The sequence below is a fragment of the Anguilla anguilla genome, chromosome 11 (genome assembly GCF_013347855.1).
Source record: "Anguilla anguilla isolate fAngAng1 chromosome 11, fAngAng1.pri, whole genome shotgun sequence".
In the NCBI taxonomy this organism is placed as follows: Eukaryota; Metazoa; Chordata; class Actinopteri; order Anguilliformes; family Anguillidae; genus Anguilla; species Anguilla anguilla.
Window position 1 is genome coordinate 3,032,956 of NC_049211.1, and position 18,477 is coordinate 3,051,432.

Consider the following 18,477-nt stretch of genomic DNA (forward strand, 5'->3'; position numbering starts at 1 on the left):
TAGCCGGGAATGTCAGCGGCGATGAATCTTCCGTCTCATTACCGTGCGTGGCCGGCTTCACGTCCGAGCTGCGAGAGAAAATCTCAGATCATTAAACACCTACTACAGTGGCCTGCAGAGCAGACCGAACGCTTAATACGCATCTGAAAGCACGAGGGTAGGCCGCCTGTCATTAAACGAAAAGCCGTTCGTTTAATAGGTCAGAAGTATCCATTTACGATTTTATTATTAGGTTTTTCTTCCCAGTTTGTTTGTTTAGTTTGAGTGCGTAAAGGCCAGTTTATTATTGTTATATATATATATATTTTTTTACTTCCACCAGAATGCCGGCGAAAACCGGATTTCATTCGGGGGGGGGGGGGGGGGGGGGGGGGGGGGATTGGCTCGTGTCAAAGAGGCACGGGGTGAAAAAGGTATCGATGCGCCATGCGTACGGCATCTCTCCGGACATGCCGGATTAGTCTAACAGGATTTACAGCCACTTCGGCTGCGTCCTCGTATGTGTACCCAATATCTCTGGGAATGGTTGGAGGGGGTTGTGGTGGGGTGGGGAGGGAGGAGGGGGTGGAGGGGTTCCGAAACGGTATTGCAGTCTCGAGATATGGGGGCTGTCTGTCTGACGACAGGAGAGAAAACAATAAATCCCACAGAGGATGGCCACTTCAGCAGGCAGCGGTGACACTTCAAGCCTGGATAGCGCTGGCCAGGCTTCAACCGCCGCATCTTAAGTGCTCTTCTGAAACACACTCCATACGGTCCCCCCTGCTGCAGAGGAGATGGGATTTCATAGACAGAGCTTTTTTTTATTTTTTTAAAGCTGTTTGTTTTTTGTATTTCTGAATTTTAATATTTTGTCATTATTTTATGGATAAAGTTCAGCAGCAGCTAAGAATGCAAATCCTGGCTAAATCACAATCTAATCACAGTCAGGTGCTTATGAGCCAAAGGTAAGCAAGTGGGTGGTAACAGCAAGGATATTCCTTAAATCTCAAATTTAAATGCCACAGGATAAACTAGCATTATTTGTTCCCCATAAGCCTGCAGCCACACTTTGACAGTGCAATGAATCCCAGGTAAGGACGACTGCCTAATTTGCATTTCCACTCAAATCAACAACAGCTGAGCGGTTGATGGCGAACAAGAGCGACAGGCGACTATAACCGAACGCAAACAACCGGCTTCCCGAGAGGAAATGATGTCACTAATTGGAACGAGCGCGGAATCGTCGTCCACTAGATCGGGGAGCCGAGAGCCCAGAGCGGAGTCGGGCAGAACGCCCCCCCCCCCCCAAAAAAAAAAAAAAAAACTGTTAAATCGGGGCGCAGACCTGTATGCCCTGAGACCCAGTTCAGAACAGAGGAGGCTGTGTTGTAATGCGGCACAGAGCTCAGGCTGGCAGGTGCGCTCGGGACCGGGAGAGCCCTATTAGGGGGGTATGCGTCACCGGCCCCGGCAGCACCGATAAAAGAGTAATGTACCTGCGGCGCGCGGGGGGTGATAAAAATCCATTTAATCCAGACGGAACACACGCGCGGCCATATATCAGGCGCTACTGCGCGAGGGGGCTCGCTCAATGAGGGGGCTCGCTCAATGAGAGGCCTGTACCAGCTGCGGCCATATATCAGGCGCTACTGCGCGAGGGGGCTCGCTCAACAAGGGGGCTCGCTCAACGAGAGGGCTCGCTCAATGAGAGGCCTGTACCAGCCGCTCGTCCTCATCCCCCCCCCCCCCCCCCCCCTTCCCCCAGGGTCCTGAGATATACGCACACGTGTCATAAATAAATAAGAGTTTGAATAAGAGAGAGCACCGCCATTAGGAGACGAGTGGAAAACAGCTCCAGCTACACGCTGGGGCCTGCGGGCGCTTCTTGGCGTCGCTGACCATCATGGTGTCATCTCTGTAGATTATTTATTTTTAATATGCTGGGACAAATATTGAAATTTACTACACGTTCTACGCCCCGGACGCCGAGAAGCTGACCTTCCTCCATTAGGAAGACACAGACAACCGACAGCCGGAGCTATTCACTGACACAACTCGAGAAACGGATGAAACAATAATAGCTTTTCATTTCTTCTTCTAAACACCACCATGCACATACTGCACGTTGTTGCTATCAAAACTACCTCCCCCCCCCCCCCCACATGAATATTGGAGTCTTTTAATGATCAGAGCTGTGGATCGAAGGAGCAGCTTTTCTGACAGGGTGTCAGTGACTCTCCGTTTTCATCTAATCAAACGAATGGGTGAGTAGTGATGCCAGCTTGCATCATCTGCTGGGGGGGCGAAGGGGGGGGGGGGGGGGGGGCGGATGAGGGGGGTCTTCTAGCCCAAAAGGACATGGCGCCGAAGACCTCTGCTTCTCTTAAACAGCGCTAAGAAGGCCTACATCTAAGCACAGTGTGTGTTCATGTGTGCCTTTGTGTTTGTGTGTGTGCGTGCGTGCATGTGTGTATCCATGTGCAAGTTTGTGTTTGTGTGTGTGTGTGTGTGTGCGCGTGCGTGTTGTTGTGGTGATCAAAAGATTACTGTTCAATAAAAATGCATTCCCTGCCACAGCGAAGGCCTTTTTGTTGTTGTTGTTGTTCTGAATTGCATCACGCGTATCTACCTGCTTCCTGAAGGGGGTTCGGCGAGAGCGGGAACTCTTGCGTTACCCCTCCGCGCGCTTAGTGAGATGTTAGCGAACGCCTCAGTGTGGGTGTCAGGGAGCTGCCGCACGCGCACGCCACAACTCCCCTCTTGGGTAAAATTCATTTGCGGCGTTGTTATTCGCCGGGCGGCTCCTTTGCACGTCCGACACGTTCCTTCGCCGCTTCGACACAAGCATCCCGAATCACGTGTGCACTCACCCTCTCTCTCTCTCTCCCTCTCTCTCACCCTCTCTCTCTCTCTCTCCCCCCTCTTCCTCTCTCTCTCCCTCTCTCCCCCTTCCTCCCTCTCTCTCTCTCTCTCCCCCTCTTCCTCTCTCTCTCTCTCTCTCCTTTAATCGCGTTTCCATCCCGCCTCGCTCCCCTCTCTCGGTCTCTCAGTCTCTCGCTCTCTCCCCCTACTCAGACGCTCATCTGCATAATGGGCCCTTTATTGCTCCGCAGAAGGCCTGTAATTGTTTACAGCCCGGATCATTTCTGCGATGCTAAAGGCGCAGAACAGCAGCGGCACGGGCCAGCCTTTTTCTTTTTTTTTGTTGATTTTTTAAAATCTATTTAATTTTAATCTTGCGTGGCTCGCAGCGCCGGCCGCGCGCGGCGGGACCCAATCCCACCCGATCCACAGACTCAATAAAACCACAGACCGTCCGAGGAGGCCGATACCGCGGGCAGGGGAACTGACCGCGGGCAGGGGAGGCGCCGGGAGAGAGGTAACCAGCCACGTCGAAACAAATTCTCGGGAGCCCGGTATCCTAGCAACCGAGGCAGGCCAACCCCGTTCCTTTCTAATTGCAAGAGACTCCGGTTTGCCATGTATACATGAAAGATGGTACATATGTAGCCCACGTACATACTGCCGGGATTTCACACACTGCATTTATATTCATAGAATGAAAATTTAAAAAATCTATATACACTATAGTCAGTGTCATGTTTTGGAGCGTGTCTTGCATTGCATGAAGCTGGGGGGAAAAAAGCAGTCGGAGTCATAGAACAAAACCTTAAGTTTACCAAAATCACCCATATGGAACATCATGAAGAGGAAAGAGAGCGCTGGTGAGCTCACCTATCGCAAAGGGCCTGGTCGGCCAAGGAAGACCTCTACAGTCGACGGTCTACAGCGAATTCTCGCCATAATGAAGAAAAGTGGCCAAACACCTGCCCTATCCATTCTGCTGCTGCTATCAGCAGTTACAGCATCAATGAAGACAAGCGAGCCAGTACCTGGAGCACCAAAACATATTTCACAGATTAGGGGGGTGGGGGGGGGGGATGCTTTGGATCTTGGGCAGTTCCTTTTGGCATCCACACTTTGCTCTTGCCATCACTCTGATACAAGAGAATCCACAAGACAGATGTTTTTTCCAGAACTCTGCAGGCTTTTTTTTTTTTTTAGCTACTTCTTAGTAAACTGAAACTCGGCCATACTGTTTTTACAGTTAACAGGTGGTTTGCATATTGCTGTGTAGCCTCTGTAGTTCTGTTCATCAAGTCTTCTGCAGACAATATTCACTGACACATCTACCTTTGCCGCCTGAAGAGCGTTTCAGATCTGTCAAACAGGTGTTTATTATGGTGAGAATTCCTCAGTCATAAACTGTAGACTTTCTTCTTAATAACATTCTAAACAGTTGATTTTGATAAGCTTACAGTTGGTCCGGTTTATTTTCATATTTCTCAGCCTCACAATGGCATTCCTTGACTTCCATTGGCACAATTCTGGTCCTCATGCTGACAAACGTCAATAACAGACTCCAAAGGCAATCAACAGCCTAGAATCAAGACTAGACACCGAAAGCTCTCTTACTTACTTGCAGTAAAGAAGCAACTGATTAATCGGAAACACCTGTGAAGCCACCCAAGCACTATGATGCCCAGAAATTGGGAGGGGGGGGGGGGGGGGGGGGTCTATGTATGAAAAGTACTTTTATTCTTACATGGCGAAACCAAAATGTATTAAAATCGCCTTTAATAAAAGCAGAGAATCTGCACAATAACCACACGAATGAATTGTTTGAGAGGGAGATCCTCTTATCCCGCTTTGTGGTTTAGCCCAACTGAATATGCAAAAGGATGCCCACTTACCTAATCTCGCGAAGCCCTGCCGCTAAGCGGCTCATGGAGGGTGTTTTCGGCAGAGTTTATGCTAAAAAAAAAGACACAACCAGAACCCAGGAGGGCAGCCACACTGGGGCTCAGCAAAGACGCGGCCGAATTAACCGCCTAAAGCCACGGCTGGCACAGGCGCGTGCAAATACACACAGTGTCACCCGCAAGGACCTGGGATGAGTATCTCTACACACAGTGTCACCCGCAAGGACCTGGGATGAGTATCTCTACACACAGTGTCACCCGCAAGGACCTGGGATGAGTATCTCTACACACAGTGTCACCCGCAAGGACCTGGGATGAGCATCTCTACACACAGTGTCACCCGCAAGGACCTGGGATGAGTATCTCTACACACAGTGTCACCCGCAAGGACCTGGGATGAGTATCTCTACACACAGTGTCACCCGCAAGGACCTGGGATGAGTATCTCTACACACAGTGTCACCCGCAAGGACCTGGGATGAGTATCTCTACACACAGTGTCACCCGCAAGGACCTGGGATGAGTATCTCTACACAGTGTCACCCTCAACACACACTGGGGCCCTCGAGCACCAGGGTTGAGTATCTCTACACAAACTGGGGCCCTCCAGGCTCAGGGTTGAGTATCTCTACACAAACTGGGGCCCTCCAGCCTCAGGGTTGAGTATCTCTACACAAACTGGGGCCCTCCAGCCTCAGGGTTGAGTATCTCTACACACACTGGGGCCCTCCAGGATCAGGGTTGAGTATCTCTACACTCACTGTGATTCTCCAGGACCAGGGTTGAGTATCTCTACACACACTGTTTCTCTCTGGGTCCAGGGTTGAGTGGCCCTGTTCTAACACCACCTGGCTTGTTCTAATTCCACAGGGCCAGTGTTCCCCTTTGTACCACCTCTTAACTGGTTAAATAAAGCCATTACACTCTTTCAGTCGCCTCAGGTGTACATCAGCGGATAATTCAAAGGAAAAACTAGCATAAGTCCTCTAGTCCAGGGTCTGAATGCGATGCTGTCTGATGACTTTGAAATGACAAGGACAATATCGACAGGGCTTGCGTGCAAAATTGTGCGGATATGCATAACAAGCTGCTTCCCGCTAATGTAATCTGTGCGCTGGACACATTGCCGTTTTCTCACTGCTCACTTTATAAAACACCCTGAATTTCAGCCACTGGTTTTGATAATCAACAAAAGTGGCAATTTGCATGAAACAAATATTTTATCTTTGTGAAACGACACACACACACACAAAAAAAAAAAAAAAAAAACAACTCCAACAGCAACTTTTCCCCCCTCAACAGTAATCTCACCGTGAAGACAGGTGGCGGGAGAGAGAGAGAGAAACCATATCAGCGGGTCACGGTTTGCACGCACAATAATGGACTCTCTTACTTACACAATATCCTAAAATTAGTCACACGAACCATGACAGAGAAATAAGCGCACGGTCCCTTGCGCTCGCAGTACGTTCGCTTCTTTGCCGAAAAAATAAATAAATAAAATACCAGATGGATGTCTAAGTATAAAAACAACAAGTGCTTGCTTTCTGAAACAAGCAATTAGCATAGTCTCAGAAACAGGGAGGTGGGGGGGGGGGGGGGGGGGGGGGCGGGTGTGCGGTATGATGGTTAGGGAACTTGGGCTTGCAACTCAAAAGTTTTGGGTTGTGTTGCCAGCTGGGGGTGTTGCTGTTGTACTCACGGGCAAGGCGCTCAACCCAAACTGCAGCTGCACAAAAATATCCAGCTGCATACCTGGATTGTACGAAATCTAATTAAGCTGCACTGGATAAAATTGCCAAATTAAACGAACAAGGGGTCAAGACATTTGCCGGACGTGCAGTCCCATCACTGTCCACCAGGTGTTTCTGCAGCCATTTCCTCGGTTCCCGGATCTTTGCTCACGCCACAGAAACACAGCAAAGACGAAGCACTTACCCACTGGCCTTACATTATTATGATTATTGTTTTTTTTATTGCGATTACTGTTATTTTTTTCTTTACGAAAACAAACAGCTCACTGTACTATTACGACGGCCCTCCATCCGTCTTTTGAATGGGGTGTTAACCAGAGGTCTTGACTCACCGCAGTCACAGAAACTCTCCACGGTACTAATTGAAAAGGCTTCGGGTCCTCCTGTGACCTGAACAAATTTTTGACCAGTCTCTCTAAATCTCACCTCACAGAGCCACTGCATGGTCTAATTGGCTTCATAAATCCACCCCCCCCCCTCCCATCTCCCCAAACCACCACCTCACCTCTGCTGATGAGGGGATGTTATGCTAAATGGACGCTTATGCATCACCCAGGCACAGGCCCGGACCTAGCCTTTGAGGCGCCCCACGCAGGATTAGATTTGGGGGGGGGGGGGGCCCTCCCAACCCAACATTATGCATAATACATTTATTTTAGAATAATTAGAGGGCCCCCTGGTGGTGGCCCAGCCCTAAGCAGCCACTTATATCTCTTACTGGTTTGAGCCGACCTCTGCCTAGGGGGACTCGCACACTATTGGTCGAGAGGCCGGCTTCCCCCCCTTATTCACAGTTTAAAAAGTGCTGCGAGACTGCGAACTGTGTTGCTACACAACCATCAGCACAATCCGTTACCATTGTTACCACCAGCACACGCATGAAAACACACACACACACACTCTCTTATGCGGGTTCAGGGAAAAGGTGGAGGCAAGCGCTCTCCCGTGACGCGCGGCGTCCAGGTGGACCGCCGCATCCTGCCGCCGGGCAAAGGACGCGCCCGAGCGCGGTCAGGCTGACGATGCCACTCACACGCTAATGGGATCTCGTGTGACCGGACGTGCAGCGGAAACCCAAAGCGGCTGAATAATAGATCAGACTTTTGCGCGCGGTCTTCTTGAAAGGCGCCGCGCGGGAGGAGTATTAAAATGGTGGATGAGGAAAAAGAGCTCGTGAAAAAATAAGGAAATAAGCCCCCCCGACCGCCCCCCCGCCCCCCCCCCCCCCCCCATCTATGAATCACATTTACATCGCGTAATGCTTGAATTCCGACAGTCTCACGACTTTTTTTGTGTGTGTGAAAGTTTTCAGCCCCAAACCACCAGCTGGGGAACACTTCCACAGCCGTTCGGCGCTGTGCTATTTGAGCAGAAATAACTGCAAATCAGTTTTAAAACAAAAAACAACGAGACAGAGACGGAGAACTGCTCGGCAAATGGCGATAAGAACCAGAACAAAAAACGAAGAAATACACAAGCAGAAAGAATCATTGTACTCAAAACGCCTCGGGGGAGGAGCCGCTCGTTTTGATTCCGTTTTCTGTGTCAAGGTCTGTGCCGTCGTTGAATACGGTCCCTTCCCAGGTGTACGCCTCGTACCCTGAACACAAGTGCGCGCGTTGGAAGACGGTCCCTTACCGGAGGACTTCGGGAAGGAAGAGCGTGTCGGTTCTTTGTGCATCTCTCGAGCGGATCACATTGTGCCTTTCACCTTCACAGTTCTGTCAGCACCAGCCTACTCACACCCCTGAAAGGAAAAAAAAAAAAAAAAAAAAAAAAAAAAAACTTTTAAAATATCTAATATTTTACTGTTCAGCTCAAGCCAGCTCAAGGTCTAAAAGTAAATTAGTAAAGCACACGTTGAGCTCATGAGGATTTTTTATTCTTGTTTCTTTTTCTGTTTTTACCGCTCTGTGTCTAGCTATAGGCATTATATTACATTACAGGCATTTAGCAGATGTTCTTATCCAGAGCGACTTACACAATTTATTACATAGCATGTACAGCTGGACACACTGAAGCATTGCAGATTAAGCACCTTGCTCAAGGGTACAATGGTAGGGTACTACCCAGGAATTGAACCAGCGACCTCTAGGTTATAAGACCAGTTCCTTACCCATTATACTACACTGCTGCCCAATAGGCCCCAGCCCTCTCAGACCCATGCCTACATGTATAACAGGACTCACTCCAGGAATTACAAAGGTGTTTGCTATCAGTCACAAAGGCTATATAAAATAAAGTATATCAATAGAGTATCTTATCTGTCTTGTACTTATAAATAAATCACCTCAAAAATGGCAAACAAATACTAAACTTGATTGATATCCCAATTTAATTTGTGATTCATGAATGTACAGGCTGTTGTACATGCAGTGACCTGATTTTCGTGTTCAAACAAACGTTTAACAAGACCAGGGCAAAACCTAGTTTATGGCTGGACCGGCGACCAATGCTGCAACTTCATAACCCGGCCGACCAATGGTGTAACTTCATCACTCAGTCAGTCAGTCACAGACATTCGCGTTAATAGGGCTGGCCACGCAGTTGCGGTCCAGTCAAAAAACAAAAAAAAGAAAAAGAAAAAGGATCGGTACCTGTGTGTGTACGACGTGAGCTAATAACGCATGTTATCTTGCTTGTGTAATGGGGTGGGTCCGCACTGTTCCAGGTTTGTAACAGAAGCCCTCGCCATCCAAAGGGTACCCAAATAAACGTGAGTAGCTCCCTTGGCATACCGTTATTTGTTTTGGCTCCTGGCAAAAACCCTTCATTAAAATACTTAATAACAGAGCACTTAGGCCTCTACTCCAGGGGTAACTAACCTTCTATTGTGAAGGCTGTGTTTGGTTAGATGCTGCTAGGGGACGGGGGATTTGGTGCAAAATGTAATTTGGGCGATTATTTGCATCGCTTCCTGTATTGTCAGCAAATGGCGAATCTTTGAAATTAATTATTTTTCACGCAAGGTCAGAAAACAGACTAAGACGCCCAGTGCTGACTACATCAAATCAGCCTTAAAACAGCCTTAAAAAAGTAATCTAAACACTCACTTAATCACAGGTTCCTTAATTGACTCATCCGTCTTCTCACGGTGAAGACTTCGCGGACAGCTGTTTCCACGGAGATCGTCCTGACAACGCACAACCGACCACGCCTCCGCATCAACTAGCAGGCCAGGTCAACGTCAGCTAATTAGTAAGGTGCGGTTTTGGTAAGTTACAAGCACGACTGGGCAGCTTTTTTTTTTTTTTTTTTAATATACCCGTTTAACTAATGTTTATGCACACCATATACCAGGCTACACGATTTTTGCTGTCAATATGGGATAGAAATTACAGTTGTGGTGTGATCGGGGCGCTGAAAGACCTCTGATTTGTAAAAGATGGTCGTCAAATGAGGGAGGGTAGTCTAGCTAACTTAGCAGGCTCGAATCGTCTGAAACTCATGTAAACTCTGTAGCTATGGAAATTGTGAAAACCACTGTACTCACAGTATACTTTGCAATGGCATTCTGTTAACTACAAGAGAATACGTGTTGGAGAAGGTGGTTGGCCTAACCGTTAATGAATTAGGGTGCATGAGCTAGCTCGATAGTGGCTACACTTCGGTTCAACAAATATGGCGAAGCAGGGAGCGCTAGGCGGGCTATTTCCCTAATAACGTTATTACAGTTCCCTTGCTGTGCAAGGAAAGTGGATCACTGATTAACGATTTCACGCACACTCACCTAAGCCAATTTTCCAAACGGTATTCCCGAACTGGTAGTTTTGTTAGTAACGAGCTGGCTAGTAGTAGAGCCATATCCAGTCGACCACCAAACAAACAAGCTAGATTTTCTCGTGGCAACCATACAGCCTAGGGTGGGAACTTATTAGCTTGTTTGCTGTGCTTAGGCGCGTCTTGCTAAGTTACCTAGTTTTTTCGCTCAGTTGAAAGATTGCATTCTTTAAAGCTTGCAGTGCAAAAAAAACGATCAAATTCTGCTCACCATTTGTAGTTTTTTTATGAGCCTAAGTGTTTTAACTTGTTCTAATTAAACCCAAGGTCAGTTTTGCAACAAGAAGCACCTGTTCGAGTGGAGTGGAGAAGTGCTCCTTCATTGGAAGACTTTGAAAAACGACCTTTGTGCTCAATGCAGTTCAGCTGTCGGTACGGCTGTTCCTAGAGATGGACACCCACTGGTGTCCGGCGTCATAGATCAGGTGGCAGCTAGCCTGTCAGTAAAGACGGGACACCCCAGCTGGGTCAAGTGTTGAGCAACAACCGCGGCAGCCCGGTACGGTGGGTGAAGGTTTTCCCCTTGGCGTGGACACTGACATGCCCGTGTTCGCCCAGGATCCGGCTCAGTTCTCTAAGCAGAGGCTGAAGCTGGAGTTGGTCGCCAACAATGTGGACCTGCCTCCGGGGGAGAGTAAGAAACAGGTGTACCTGGATCTGTACATGAAATACGTGTCCAAGAAGGGCGCCGCCGATTTCTCCAGCGATGAGGAGGACCACGTGCAAGGAAACAACGTCGTGAGTTTTCCGTGACTTCTCAAAGTAAACACACAATCTGGAGTTTCGTGGGTTTTTGAAATTGTTGCTTAGATTTTAAACTCCTCTGGGAGGGTTATATAGTTTACACCCGCGTGACTTTAATGTAATGAGATGACCCGGCCATTTTTACTGACCGTGCATGTTAATGATCTTGCGGGAACATTTGGATGAAGTTGAATTGAATGTCAGCAGAACGGTCCAGCTGGCATTCGTCTGAACGGTGCAAATGCATTGCCTCCGAATGCCCACCTAACGCCCACATAACACGACACGCGCGCGGCCTTCGGTATTTAGATTAGGTATTGCCCGTCTAAAGTTCTGCACTTTAACATTTTAAAGATGACGTCAGTTCGCTTTATTTCGTCGTCTCGAGGTTTAATTAAACTCGTCCTCTCGCCGGTTAATTCTCCCACGGGATTAGTAGCGCCGGGGCTGATCCGGGGTCCATATTATTCCCTGTCAAAAGGGAAGCGCCTTCAACCTCCGCGGACGTGCCTGTCCCCTTCAAACGCGGCTAGAATTCTGCCGCGTAATCCGCCCGCCCGCCTCTGTCTGGTCGGCGGGAAGGCAAAGGATTAATCTCTAATCCCATATTAAAGACGTGTCGCAGCTGGCCGCGAGTAATGCCCTTCATTTCAACACAAGCCCACCCGACGGCACTCCTCCACATGCGGGCTTTTATTTCTGCGTGATGAAGATGTTTCTGACCTCTTACATTAAGAGGCTCATAATGGGGACCCCCCTCCCCACATGCACTTCTTAAAATTACGATGTTCTTCAAAGACGGGAGCTTGCAGTGCCCCACCCCTGCACACCAGCTGCAGTTTTACTTTCAGATTTTGTGAAATCTTAACTTGGAAGATGTTTATATATGTTTTTTTTGTTGGTACACCCACCCACCCACCCCCCCTTCCCAGTATGTCCCATTTTATTGTCCCTGGGTGTGGAGCCGTAGGCCCGTGGGGGAAACGGAGTACCTTCTCCATTCGAACGGTGTCCTGCGAGGAGCAGGAGCTGAAGTCAGCACACCAGCAGGGCTGTAAAGTGATGCTCTCCTGCAGCTGTCAGCGCCGGGGGCAACCGATACCCAGCTTTCTGCGGGGTCAGCGATAAAGTGCGCCTGACTGACAGGGCGACCGCAGATCTATGAGGCCTTGCTCGGGGGGGGGGGGGGGGGGGGGGGGCGAGGGTTTGGGGGGTTGTAATCTGGGTTGTACTTTCTTGCACCGTGAGCACTCAGGCCAGTTTCCTCCAGTTTTTGGACTCACAGGAGTATGTGAAAAATGATTTTTTTTTTTTAAAACAAAACAAATTGAAAATCGAGTCTTAAAGCAGCTCGTTGACGGCAGTGGTGTCCAGCTAGGGCTTACTATTTTGGCTGTATTATGTGTGTGCGTGTGTGCGCGCATGTGTGTATGCGTGTGTTTGGTGCGTGTGTGTGTGTGTGTGTGTGTGTGTGTATGCGTGTGTGTGTGTATGCGCACGTGTGTGTGCGTGTGTTTGGTGCGTGTATGTGTGTGTGTGTGTGTATGCGTGTGTGTGTGTGCGTGTGCTTGGTGCGTGTGTGTGTGTGTGTGTATGCGTGTGTGTGTGTGTATGGCATTCCCTATCCATAGTACTCTGGGCTATTTTAGGTGTTCCGGATGCAAGCTGACCGTACGCTCAGTGAACTCCTCCCTTGGGCTGAATCCAGCTGTCCGCACTCCAGCCCAGCAGACTCAGCCCTCACGCACTTCAGTCTTACGCACTGTGACGGTGTCTGAAGTGTTCAGCGATGTTGTGTGAAGTCTGCAGGGGCTTGGAGGGCATAACATGTGCCAGTGAGACTGGACTTCGGGCCTCGTTCGGTGTTGTGGATATGGATTTAATTATTGTTTTTATTTATTTAAAAAAATTTTTTTTTGACATTTCTTCCTTCTCGTCTTTTATAAATATTGTCACATCCTTATTGCTATGAATTTTGGGTAATCTCACTGGCGTAGTCTGCTCCGAAGCGGACTCTCTGGATGTCTGCATGAAAGTCCCCATGAGCTCCCTTTGCAGACTTGATGAAGTGTAGAATCGGGCAGCCCTGACCACTCCGGCCAGTCCTCCAGTGTGCACCAGCGGGGAAGACCGGACATTTGGATTCAGCCTTGGAATTCCATTCCCAGCTCCGGCTAAGACGTGGAATGCCTAAAAATGCTGCTCTCTGGGAGTCCTTTATGCCCCCCTACTGCCCTGGGGGGGGGGGGGTGTTGGGGGGCGGACTCTTCCAGAAAACATTTTGCCATTAATACGCGCTTTGATTAGCCAGTGATCCGTGAGCGGAGAGAACATGGCATTGGAAAAAATGGGGTTTTGGTGCGAATGCTGATCGCTGTGGGAGGTAATCGTGCGTTCAGAATTTTTCACAGCTGAGTGAGCTGGAGGAAAAGGCTGGCTTAGTGCGTGTGCAGATGATGTTTAGGCATGTTAACAGAGAGGCTGTCAGTGTTCTTCTGCTGCTGGACTTATTTATTTATTAATCCTTATCTTCCCTTGGGGCAGTGTAACGTGCAACGTGCTAAATGTGATTTCCGTGTCTCTCGAAATCTTGAACAGGACGTTGTAATCTTACTGATTTGCTGTCATGCTCTTTCAGACGGGACCATGGATGTGTACCTGTTCCTCAGACCCTTTAAGACATGACCGTGGATGTGTGACTGTTCCTCAGACCCTTTAAGACATGACCGTGGATGTGTGACTGTTCCTCAGACCCTTTAAGACATGACTGTGGATGTGTGACTGTTCCTCAGACCCTTTAAGACATGACTGTGGATGTGTACCTGTTCCTCAGACCCTTTAAGACATGACTGTGGATGTGTGACTGTTCCTCAGACCCTTTAAGACATGACTGTGGATGTGTGACTGTTCCTCAGGCCCTTTAAGACATGACTGTGGATGTGTACCTGTTCCTCAGGCCCTTTAAGACATGACCTTGGATGTGTAACTGTTCCTCAGACCCTTTAAGACATGACTGTGGATGTGTACCTGTTCCTCAGGCCCTTTAAGACATGACTGTGGATGTGTGACTGTTCCTCAGACCCTTTAAGACATGACTGTGGATGTGTACCTGTTCCTCAGGCCCTTTAAGACATGACCTTGGATGTGTAACTGTTCCTCAGACCCTTTAAGACATGACTGTGGATGTGTACCTGTTCCTCAGGCCCTTTAAGACATGACTGTGGATGTGTAACTGTTCCTCAGGCCTTTTAAGACATGACCTTGGATTGTTGTGCTTTGTGCTTTTTTAGGGTTGGAGTGTGAACCTACAGGGCGGTAGATCTCCAGGAACAGGGTTGGGCAGCCCTGGGTTGACATTGTTAAACTTTTCAGTACCTTAGGAGACCTCTCCTGTGGAACCAACGGCTAGCCACCTGCCAAAAAATGCCAGAAGTTCACTCTGCAGATTAATTTACAAAAAGAGAATAAACAGACAAAATCAAAAGCAAACATGCTGATTGCACTGACCAGACCAGATATTACAAGAGGCCTAGAAACAAAAAAAACATAGAAACAAATCGTATTCTTTGGCCTGCATATTAAGCCTTTTGACCACTCTTCTCTGAAAAAATAAAAATAACCCAAAAAAACCAAAATCATCTGGAGTGTAACTGCCTACCTGTCCTTGGCCTGGTGAAAAGGGAAAATGACAAAAAACAAAATAAAAAGTAAAATAATAAAATAGGCCAACAACAAGTTCAGGTCTGAAGATGAAGGTATGAAAAACAGGTGCTAGGTCAGCACTGTATACTTTGTGAATGCAGGCCCTGGCAAATATTTCCATCTGAATAATAATAATAATAATAATAATAATAACAACAATAACGGGCTGTGCTGTTCTCCTCTCGTGATCGGAGGGTCAGGAGTGTGTCTTGTGTGGCGGGGGCTGTGTGACCCCCCCGGGCCTCCGGATGAATGGCCTGTCCTCTCAGCAGTGCCTCTTAATTACGGCGTTTCAACGACCGTGTGCGGAGGGGTGCGGAGAGCTGCTGGGGCTCTGTGTGCGGAGGGGTGTGGAGAGCTGCTGGGGCTCTGTGTGCGGAGGGGTGCGGAGAGCTGCTGGGGCTGTGTGTGCGGAGGGGTGCGGAGAGCTGCCGGGGCTCTGTGTGCGGAGGGGTGCGGAGAGCTGCTGGGGCTGTGTGTGCGGAGGGGTGCGGAGAGCTGCCGGGGCTGTGTGTGCGGAGGGGTGCGGAGAGCTGCCGGGGCTCTGTGTGCGGAGGGGTGCGGAGAGCTGCCGGGGCTCTGTGTGCGGAGGGGTGCGGAGAGCTGCCGGGGCTCTGTGTGCGGAGGGGTGCGGAGAGCTGCTGGGGCTCTGTGTGCGGAGGGGTGCGGAGAGCTGCCGGGGCTGTGTGTGCGGAGGGGTGCGGAGGGGTGCGGAGAGCTGCTGGGGCTCTGTGAGCGCCTCCTTATGACTGCCCTGAGGTAGTGCTTTAATTTGGGGATAACCGCCACGCGAACTTTCTTCAGTGTTATATAACAAAATGGAGTGGCAGCTCCCCCGCTCGGTGGCGGAAAGTTGTTCTATTCTCTGACATTCTCTGATAGAAAAACACTTTTTTGTTGTTGTTGTTAAAACAGGGTTGGTTGGGCGTGGTGAAAGCAGGAGGAGGGGTTCTGACGGGCATGGGATCACTTTACACGGAATTCCAAGGAGTCAAACCCCCTAGCCATTTGTGTGGGGTGTGGTTGGGGGGGGTGGGGTGGGGTGTGTGTGTGTGCGGGGCAGTGGGGTGTGCAGTCCGAATCTCGTGGTTCCTCCTGTAAACGGCCGTCTGTCTCGTGTGGTGCAGTGTGCTTGTTTGCTAGCGTGACTCTACACAGTGTGTGTTTTTCCATCCATTCTGCTTTTGAGAATCCTGATGCAGGAGAGAACCGCACCCGCCCGTAAATCCGCTGATTTTATTCCCGCCCGTGCCGGGGGGTCGGTTGAATTTTGAACGGTTTTGTCGCCGTGGCGATTTGTGTCATCATTTCCATTATGACACCATCGGTGTTTTCCCACCCAGCCCTTTTTGTCAGCCGATGAATCCGTGCCTGGAATAGCATGACGGTGACACTACTGAACATTATTGTACAGGTGTGGGGGGGGGGAGCGTTAAGGTGACACTGCTGAACATAATTGCACAGGTGTGGGGGGGGAGCGTTAAGGTGACACTGCTGAACATTATTATACAGCTGTGGGGGGGTTAGGGTTAAGGTGACACTGCTGAACATTATTGCACAGGTGTGGGGGGGGAGCGTTAAGGTGACACTGCTGAACATTATTGTACAGCTGTGGGTGGGGGAGAAGAAAAAGCTTTGTAGTGTTTTCAGATCAGATGCTAAAGAAAACTACGCTAAGTTATGCAGAAGTTTTGAGTTTTTAGCAGCAAAATGAACTTTCTCTGGAAGAACAGGTTTTTTATATGCCACTACAGTTATAATTAGAATCTCATTCCAGTCGAATAACTGGTACTTTAGTGTAGGCAATGCTTACTGCACTTGATCTGTATTTATACCGTATCTGAATTTGTCCTGTTCACTCAAGTATCTCTGAGCTAATTTTTAAAAAATGGCAACGTTTTGGTTTCCGAAAAGCTTTATGAAATGTGCCGTTGGTTTTGAGGCCTGCTCCACTGTGGAAACATGTCCCAGGTGACTACAGATTTGTAAGTCTCCTCCAACATCACAGATTTGAGCCAGAAGAAGTGTCCTTTAATTCTTCATATCCGTATCTGTCAGCCCATCCAGATTACACGGGGATCAGTGAGCCTGCTTGGCAGCTTCTTCCAACAGATGCCCCGTTATAAACCATAAGCTTTGATCGGGAGCCTTCCACTCACTGTGTGATGTCACTTCCTGTCTCAAAGGAGGACCCCAGCGTGCAGGAGGAAGCGGAAGAGGCGGAACGGCAGGAGCAGGAAGCGGACGAGATGGACGTCACCCAGCTGACGGACGATGAGCTGAAGGCACAGCTCCTGCAGTTTGGGGTGAAGGCCGGCCCCATCGTGGGTGAGCATAAACAGGCAGCCTAATCCAGTGCAGTGCGAGTTCAGCCCTCCGGCCAGTAGGTGGCAGTGTGATGTATTGCTGATCCTTCTTTGGCCACCTGCTGTCTGCTGGGTGGTAATTGAAATGCGTATCACTTAATTAAAACCCCAAAAGAACATTTGGACTTACTGCTGACGTGTCAGATCTACATCAGTACATCGCTGGCTGGAGAGCGTGGTGCGCCGTGAGATTTGGGAAGTGTGCCGTGGAAGGGAATGCGTTTGGGGAAACTCTGTTCTAATCTGCGAGTGTTAGCCAGGGTGCTGTAATTAGTGAAGAGAAAAGCCTGCATACTCACCGGCCCCCCAGGACTGGAATAGCCCCCCCCCCCCACCCCCCGTTTGCAGGCTATTTGTTAGCCGTATCTGTTTTTTTTCCCCCAGCTGTGTTTAAAAAATAGTTCCGTTGAGTCTGACTCTGTACCTGCCTAACAGTGTTATTTCCCCCTTGCTCATAATTTACACTTTCTCATTTCTACAGTAAAATGGTCGCCCTTTTTTTTCTGGCGTTATTACTAGTAGGGCTATTTTTATGAAGACGTTTAATAGAGGCCATTATCTGGGGCAACCTGCTGTGTCAGAGAGAGACTTTAATTACAGATACAAATTACGGTATTATCCAACGTAAAGTTGGTGGGTGGGGTGGGTGGGGGGGGGAGAAATGAACTGTGAGGAAGTGTGTAGCAGTGGGTATGAAAATAAAGCAAAGTGTTAAAAGGGGGTAATTAATATAATAGCAGGGGGGGTTCTGGAGGGAGTTCGAGCTGCTATAGGCCTCTGAGCGAGAGAGAGAGACTGAGACAGAGAGACAGGTGGAGATGGACAGACTGGGACAGAGAGACTGAAACAGACAGATGGGGGGACAGAGAGAGAGATGGACAGACAGACAGATGGGGACAGACAGACAGAGACGGATGGGGCCAGAGAGAAAGATGGACAGAGAGACAGATGGGGACAGACAGACAGAGACGGATGGGGCCAGAGAGAGAGATGGACAGAGAGACAGATGGGACAGACTGACAGACAGATGGATGGGGGCAGAGAGAGGGATGGACAGAGAGACAGACAGATGGATGGGGGCAGAGTGACAGAAGGACAGAGAGACGGACAAAGTTTAGCCCGTGCGGCGCAGGAACGGGCTGTGGGGGGGCAGTGGGGGGGGGGGCTCGTCTGTAACTGACCTGGGGGTTCGGGCTGTTCTGGCGGTGGTCTGTGGAGAATGGGCTTGTTTAACAGCGATTGTGCATTATTCTAATGTTGCATAAGAAGAAACGGAGGGATAGAGAGAGTATGAAAAGAGGAATAAAGCGTCGGAAGAATGGCAGGGAGGAGTTTGTGTGAGGATTATAACTGGGTTCTCTTAATCCTCTCAGAAGGCAGCAGCTC

General features: G+C 49.2%; 1 protein-coding gene and 1 long non-coding RNA gene across 4 annotated transcripts in view; one reads left to right on the plus strand and one right to left on the minus strand.

The window, feature by feature from the left end:
• LOC118208409 lies at window positions 1–9,634 on the minus strand. Its single transcript, XR_004761557.1, has 3 exons — window positions 9,553–9,634; window positions 8,138–8,246; window positions 1–68 (listed from the first exon to the last, which is right to left on the minus strand). It is a non-coding gene; the product is annotated as an uncharacterized LOC118208409 (long non-coding RNA).
• The window catches only part of lemd1 (LEM domain containing 1), a 19,511-nt gene continuing 10,659 nt past the window's right edge, over window positions 9,626–18,477 (plus strand). For 2 of the 3 annotated variants that reach the window (XM_035383054.1, XM_035383056.1), the window contains exons 1-3: window positions 9,633–9,713; window positions 10,547–11,017; window positions 16,912–17,053. In XM_035383054.1, coding sequence (XP_035238945.1) covers window positions 10,820–11,017; window positions 16,912–17,053 — 340 coding nt within the window. In that variant the 5' untranslated portion in view covers window positions 9,633–9,713; window positions 10,547–10,819. Of the gene's footprint in view, window positions 9,714–10,546; window positions 11,018–16,911; window positions 17,054–18,477 lie in introns of all 3 variants that reach the window. The other variant, XM_035383055.1, reaches the window with a different exon arrangement.